At 44.0% G+C, this 7,527-nt stretch overlaps 1 protein-coding gene across 1 annotated transcript; it reads left to right on the top strand.

The window, feature by feature from the left end:
• The first annotated feature begins 4,663 nt into the window (after window positions 1-4,663).
• LOC119355991 (beta-carotene 3-hydroxylase, chloroplastic-like) lies at window positions 4,664-6,837 on the top strand. The gene is made up of 6 exons (XM_037622885.1): window positions 4,664-5,258; window positions 5,401-5,460; window positions 5,539-5,745; window positions 5,855-5,980; window positions 6,098-6,154; window positions 6,303-6,837. The coding sequence occupies exons 1-6, from the start codon at window positions 4,872-4,874 to the stop codon at window positions 6,375-6,377; spliced, it is 912 nt and encodes a 303-aa protein (XP_037478782.1). The 5' UTR covers window positions 4,664-4,871; the 3' UTR covers window positions 6,378-6,837.
• The last annotated feature ends 690 nt before the right edge of the window (window positions 6,838-7,527 follow it).

Here is a 7,527-nt window from a genome sequence, read left to right as displayed (position 1 = left end):
AAATGTATAGACGAAAATTAAGATCGATGATACAAAATGCTGTTTCTCGCTTCTCTCATAAAATGCCGTGAGAGAACCTCATACAATGTGGCATGTTTTTTCGAAAATCCTCGAGGTGCACATATTTTGTTAAGCGGGTAGCTATCTTAAAGAACAGTCAACAACTAAAAAAAGAGATTTATATAGTATAATTTTTTAGGGAATTTATATAGTATAATTGATATAGAAACAGGAGTGCTCCTATATGACGCCCATTGCGTCTTATAGTTATGATAACGTATGAGCACGCTTTGCGTACCGGGCGCCTAGTTCGGGTGTCGTCATGTTTGTTTCCCCGAGCGCTAGTATGGTTTGGTTTTTAGCAATTTATTCTTTGGTTTTTCTGGTTTGCACTGGCCTTTCCAGCCTTTTTACTCTGAGTTTTTTCTAATGTTACATGGACATTTTCAAATATGCGTGAAAATTTTACAAAAAAACATTGATCACTCTTTTTTAATGTTCACCATGGATTTAAAACATATTGTATTTTAGAAAAAAATTGATGCTTCTTGGAAAAATATTGGCCATGCATTTAAAATATGGGGTGTATTTTTTAAAACCAAATCATATATGCAAGAAAATATATTTTTACCAAGATGTTTTTTTTAGAAAAATGGTGTATTTTCACTATTGAGAAGAAACTAACTGAACAGAAAAAAAAATACTAGAAACAAAACCAATCATACAAAAAGCTAGAAAAAAAGATCGTCGGTTCCCTTCTAAATCGACTCGCATGGGCAATCATTGCACGCGAGCGTTTGCTCCCCCATTCCCGGTCACTAGTCTCATGTCTGATGGTCCGGAAAGTTTATTTGTTGAATAAAGCTCTCTGAATTCCCTGAAAAAGATAGAATTTACCTCGTACCATGTGGCATTTTTCTCAAAACCCCCAACTATGATTTTTGAGGCAAATCCTAAACGGCGCCCGCTGCGCCCCTTTTTGTTCTTTTCACTAACGGGCGCATACCCCCGCAGCGGCTTGGGCTCGGCCCTTCTACATTCTTTTTTCTTCTTTCATCCCGCAAAAAAAGCACGAAAGTGGGTGGGAATTGAACCCACGACCTCTTCGCTCTATGCAAGTCACGGTAAACAACAGGACAACCAGATCACATGTGTTCATTTACATTCTCTTCCTTCTTTTGTTTTTTTCTTTCCTTTTCTTTTTTTCCTTTTCTCTTTTAATTTCTTTTTCTTTGTTAAATGCATGAACCTTTTTCAATTTCTTGAAAAAAAATCAAAATCCGATGGACCCTTTTCAAATTCGTGAACTGTTTTGCCAAATCGATGAACTTTTTTTCAAAACCGATGAACTCTTTGTCAAAAGAGATGGACTCTTTTTCAAAATTGATGAACTCTTTTTTTGAAATCGATGAAATCTTTTTGAAAATCGATGAACTCTTTTTTCGAAATCGATGAACTCCTTTTCGAAATTGATGAACTCTTTTTGAAAATCGATGAGCTCTTTTCCAAATCGATGAACTTTTTTTCAAGATCGATGAACTCTTTTTCGAAATCGATGAACTCTTTTGAAAATCGATGAACTCTTTTCCAAATCAATGAACTTTTTTCAAAATCAACGAACTCTTTTCAAAATCACTGAACTCTTTTCAAAATTGTGAACTTTTTTCAAAACCGATGAACTTTTTTCAAAATCAGTGAATTTCTTAGAAAAATCGATGAACTTTTCTTAAAATTCATGAAATTTCTAAAAATCGATGATCTTGTTTTCAAATTTACCTTTTCTTTTTTCAAGATAATTTATATTGGTTCTTACTAAAGAAAACGTTAAATAGGACGGTTTTATAGAATTGGACAGAAGAGCTAGCTTTGTTGAGTGCTTAATGCATTAAGCTGTGGATGGGGTGGTTCTGGGTTCGAATACCAGCCATCCCATACCATATTTTTCAATTACAATTAGTTTCTTTATTTATTTTTCTTCGAACAACACCAGGCCAATATAAAACAAAGAAACTAACCCCTCACAAAACTTTTTGGACACACCGCTTTCGCGCTCCTCCATGTCCACATTTTATCTATGATATGATCGGTGTGTTGCTGCTCCCAATTGTAGAAAACCATCGCATTTCTTTGTTTGCATATATTCCAAGAGATGAAGATGACAATGGTGTCAAATCCTTTCCTTGCACTTTCCTGAAAATTATTTCTTGAATTCAACCACCAATCCTCCAGAATGTCAATCGCCGACGGTATGGGGATCGTGGGTGATCTTATTCATTCTCCTTTACATAATTGAAATTCGAAAGTATCAAAACCAGCATGACATAAGCTCCAAGCCTCACTCAGGAGGATTCCAGTCATCACCAGATCATGCTCTCTCTACTTGAGGGCATTGTCCAGAGTGAGGGTGTCGGATTCAAAAATCACCCTATGCAGCCCCGGTTCGAGCCCAACCTCAACTGCTTTAACCTATGCCATCGCTTCTGCGTGTAAAGGATTAGACAAATGGTCAAGCTTCCCGGCTGCAGCCGCAAGGAACTCTGGGTGCACTTCTGTTGATCTTTGAAGAAAAAACATTGTAGAGAAAGAGGTTTATAATATAATATGCACCCTATTTTCCTAAATATAAGACATTTTGACAGTTTATAAACTAAAATGCCAAAACGAGTTACATCTAGGAACAAAGGCAATATTTTTTTAAGAAACACTTGTAACTTTATTCATACTCATAACAATTACAGGTACACTGATTTGGATCTAAGATCCAAAAAAATACAGAGTACTCTCTTCGTCCCATAATATAAGAGCGTTTTTTACACTACAGATACACTCCTAAACTAATCTTTATTCTAATAATAAAGCAAATTGGATTTCTTTCGTCCGTCATGGCATTTTTTAGAAAAGTCTCTCTATTTAAGAGAATTCAACCCGCAGTCCTATTTTTTTTCGAGAGCACACAAATTGTGTGCCTTATCTTTATAGAAGATAGAGAATAAAATACAAGAAGCTCCCACCACATCCCGGTGAGAAGCAAGAACCACCTGCAGTCCTATTTTAAGTTAAAACGAATCGTTCCTTTTGTATTTTTTACACAAAAGTCAGAAATCAATCCGCCGTCCAGATTTAAGTCACACCCGTACCGTTATTTTACATTTTTTGAAAACCCCCCCTGATGTTTTAGTAATTCATCCGCGGATCATATTTAAGTCAAACAAGTGCTTTTTAAAATCATCCATATCTTTTAAACCGTGACTCCGATTTGAACATGTTATATATGAAATTTGATTAAAAAAATTTGTAGAATATGAATATGAGATTATTTTTACCTGTTAAGTATTTTTTAAATATTATTTTGGAATATATTTGAGTCAAACCAAATGATTTTCTAAATTATCTGCATCTTTTAAACCGTAACTTTGATTTTAACATATTATATATGAAATTTTATTATAAAAATATGTGAAATCTAAATATGATGTTAATTTTACCTGTTAAATATTTTTAAAATATTGTTATGGAAGCAAACTTATAATTTATAGCGCAAGATTCGTTTTTTTCATACCGGTGACGATCCAGATTGCAAATAAACACCCCACTATAACCATATAGGGAAAATAAAACATTGATAGCTACACATGCATACTTCTGAAAAATGTCGCAGGGAAAAACAACAGATTTCTCATCGCGCGCGAGAGAGAGAGAGGGAAAGAGAGACGTCTTAGGATTAACCATATTCAACACACATTTTTTATTGTTTTGTGTGAACACCGAGGCCATCACCGGCGAGGGTGAGAAGGAGGATAAGCGGCAACACAAATATGATGCCTCACAAAAATAAAGAAGATGGACCTATTATGGTCTTGAGTGATGGTTGTTGAGTTAAGAGCGTGTGTTATGTTTTCTCTTCCGTTACAACGCACGGGCTCTTTTGCTAGTAATTATAATAAAATCTCTCGAAAACACCTTATTTGTGGTATTAATCTCTGCTGAAAGAAAAGAGAGAAACATGAGTGGAGTGCCAAATGGGCCACTGCATTTACACAGCCCAACGGGTTGCATTCACGCAGCGGCAGCCTTCATTTGTTTCGATCGTCGAGCGTATCTCACGACGGGGATGTGTTTGCTGAAAAGAAAAGAAAAAAATCTCACGATGGGGATACATCACATGCGGTCAATTACCCAAACTCCTGCGATTCCCCATTAAATGCCTGATGCGTACAACATAGGTCCATGCCGTGTCAGGCAAAAGAGTTACGTGGACGGATCTCCGTCGAACAGCAGCCCTTCGTTCTGCACCGGCCGAAGCCGCCGCGCTGTCAATCTGCCATTCTCCGCTTCATTTTTCTCATACTTTTCTTCGGTTTCCCCCGGCGCACGTTTGAGTTTTTTGAACCCGTTCCATGGCGGCGAGACCCCGCGGGGCTCAGACCAAAGTATCCGATCGGACGGCGGGCGTCGCCGCGAGCTTTCGGTCCAGAGAAGAGAAGGGAAGCCGAGGCAGGAGCGTGTTCTGCCCTTGGCCACACAGTCCCCATCGGAGTAACCGAAGCGGCCTAGTAGTTCGAGCGATCTGGCGCGCGGTCTCGGCCGTTGGATCGAATCGGACGGCTCGCGGGGCGCCCACGGCGCACTTCGATTTCCCTACTTCTTCCTCCAGATTTCCAGTTTCTCCCCCCTGCTACTTCTTCCTCCAGGTTTGCACACGCGTACGAAACCAATCCTCTCGGCGGCTTGACGTCTTTGCCTTGCTTCTTGATTGAGTCCAGTCACCTCTCTCCTCTTCCCCTTTGGAGCTCCCTCGCTCCGTCCCTGTCCATTTATAGCCTCCGAGAAAGTGCAGTGCGCCCAAGGGAGTGTACCGAGAGCCTCCCTCCATGGCCGCTGGTCTCTCGGGCTCCACCATGGCCAGCTTCGCCGTCAAGAACCCTCTGCTCGCCGCGGCCGCGCGCTTCCGGACGCTGCCTTCCCGCGTCGGCCGGCCTCTGCCGTTCTCCCCGTTCACGCGGACGGCGCGCAGGCGCGGGCAAGAGACCGTCACGTGCTTCGTTCCGCAGGAGGGCCAGGCGCCCGGCCCGGCTCCCGAGCCCGTGCCTTCGCTGGAGGAAGAGGCGGCGTCCGCGGCGGCGCGCCGCGTGGCGGAGAGGAAGGCGCGGAAGCAGTCCGAGAGGCGGACGTACCTGGTGGCCGCCGTCATGTCCAGCCTCGGGGTCACCTCCATGGCCATCGCCTCCGTCTACTACCGCTTCGCCTGGCAAATGGAGGTACGTGCCAGCCATTCGTTTTCGCTATCTTTCCTCGCTGCCGTTAGCGAGTGGCGACGCCGTAGCCGCCATTCTAGTGCGCGGACGGTTGGGCTTGACTGGCTGCCGTTGCTGAAACTGACATGCGCGCGCGCTCGTGCAGGGCGGCGAGGTGCCGATGACCGAGATGCTGGGCACGTTCGCGCTCTCCGTCGGCGCAGCGGTAAGCCAGCGGCACCTTGATAGAACTCTTGCTCGCCGGCGGCGAAGAACTCCAGGCTAAAATTCGGGCGTGATGCAGGTCGGGATGGAGTTCTGGGCGCAGTGGGCGCACAAGGCGCTGTGGCACGCGTCCCTGTGGCACATGCACGAGTCGCACCACCGGCCGCGCGACGGGCCCTTCGAGCTCAACGACGTCTTCGCCATCATCAACGCCGGGCCGGCCATCGCCCTCCTCGCCTACGGCTTCTTCCACCGCGGCCTCGTGCCCGGCCTCTGCTTCGGCGCGGTAAGCCATCCACTCCACTCGCAAACCCCTGCTCAGCCCAAACCACAGTGTCTCATCTGCCAGAACCATCCGATTAGGATCTGACTCGCCACGTGTCTGCTTCCTACAGGGCCTTGGGATTACGCTTTTCGGCATGGCATACATGTTCGTGCACGACGGCCTGGTCCACCGCCGGTTCCCCGTCGGCCCCATCGCGGACGTGCCCTACTTCCGGCGAGTGGCTGCCGCTCACAAGGTACGTACGGCGAGGCTAACGACCTCTTGCTCGTGGGTGCAGTAGCCAGTACGTGCCAACTTGGTGATTTTTCCTGAAAATTTTTGTGCTGATTATGTGGTGGTGGCTGCGTGGCAGATACACCACATGGACAAGTTCGAGGGGGTACCGTATGGGCTTTTCCTGGGACCCAAGGTGAGTGCGAGGCGCATGGCGCCTATCGTTTTGTCCTCTCGCGTGCTGTGCTGTGACCACTGACCCAAGTGACACAGTACGGGACAAGCACCCTGATCTTCCTTGTAAACCGTCCGTCTCAACGCGCCTCTGGTTGTGGTGAGTGCAGGAGCTGGAGGACGTTGGTGGCCTCGACGAGCTGGAGCAGGAGCTCGCCAGGATCAACCGGACTCGGAGCATCTGAAGGACTCTGGACATGGCGGCATACGCAGCTAGAAGAGCCTTGTGATCTCATCTAGCAGATGAACTACATTTCAAGATTTTTTGTTACTTTTTGGTGGTTGCTATTGATTTAATTGATGGTTCTGGAGAACGGGAGTCCAGAACCGGAAGCAAGCTAATGATCAGGCAGTGGTGGTGGTGTACTCCCCGTTACTCGGCTGCAGGGTGCGTGGTCGCGTGGATGTGTGCAAACAGTTCTAGGAAGAAGCACAGATGGTTCATGAGGCTGTGACATGATTTTATTCTTTTTCCTGCCTTCGAGGTCTCACCACGTCCATATTTTTGTTTTGTGGAGACCCAACTCCATGTCTTGCTCTTATATATGGCTAGAAACTACGCTTCTGTGTATAACAAGTAGAGAAGGTTGTGAACCACTTCAATGAAAGTAAAAGTTGGCGGTTGGCAAGAACGCTGGAGATTCAGTACTTTTCCATGTTTCCTCCTTTCTCCACCAGACAGAATGTCACACTATCTTTCTTTTTTGTGAGATAGAATGTCACACTATTGTTGTTGCTACTCATAGCATCTCTTCCAACTCTAGCCACTCCTGATTTCCTAAACACTGAGATGTACAAACATCACTGTTGATTTTGAAGAGAAGAACAAAATAATAATAATAATCAAAACTAACATTGGCCAGCCCATTCGCCATTGCAATCAAAATTAATAATCACCGCCCTTCCCCTCCCAAAGAAAAAAACGCATCAACGGTGGAGGTCCATACCCCTTCATAATTAAGGAATAATTAAGTCAAGTCTATGTATATACCTGATAAAAATGGCAGGACTGTTTCTGCCCGTCCGTCGTGTGTTTTGTAGAAAACTTCCTGCCTTCTTTGATAATTAGCCCGCAGTCTATCTTTAAGTGACAGAAATTAAAAAGAAACTCCTTAATATTTGGGTTGATTAACCTGCAATCCATCTAGAAAAAAATGCTTTTTAATATATAATTTTTTAAACCCTAACTCTAGTTCTAACATGTTATATATGAAATTTGATTTAAAATGTGTAGAATCTGAATATGATGTTATTTTACCTGTTAACCGCTTAAAAAAATGCAATTTAAGGTGCAATATTAATTAATTGCGTATGATTCTTCGTTTTCGTACCCAT

This window comes from Triticum dicoccoides, chromosome 2A (assembly GCF_002162155.2).
Source record: "Triticum dicoccoides isolate Atlit2015 ecotype Zavitan chromosome 2A, WEW_v2.0, whole genome shotgun sequence".
Taxonomy (NCBI): Eukaryota; Viridiplantae; Streptophyta; class Magnoliopsida; order Poales; family Poaceae; genus Triticum; species Triticum dicoccoides.
Note: the sequence above shows the minus strand (reverse complement) of the source record. Positions and strands in the feature narration are given on the sequence as shown.

Excerpts from the sequence above, each read along its gene's own strand:
- LOC119355991 (XM_037622885.1), top strand. The coding sequence starts at position 4,872 with ATGGCCGCTGGTCTCTCGGGCTCCACCATGGCCAGCTTCGCCGTCAAG. Across the intron at positions 5,259-5,400 it reads GCTTCGCCTGGCAAATGGAG|GGCGGCGAGGTGCCGATGAC; the intron begins GTACGTGCCAGC and ends GCGCTCGTGCAG. Across the intron at positions 5,981-6,097 it reads GAGTGGCTGCCGCTCACAAG|ATACACCACATGGACAAGTT; the intron begins GTACGTACGGCG and ends GCTGCGTGGCAG.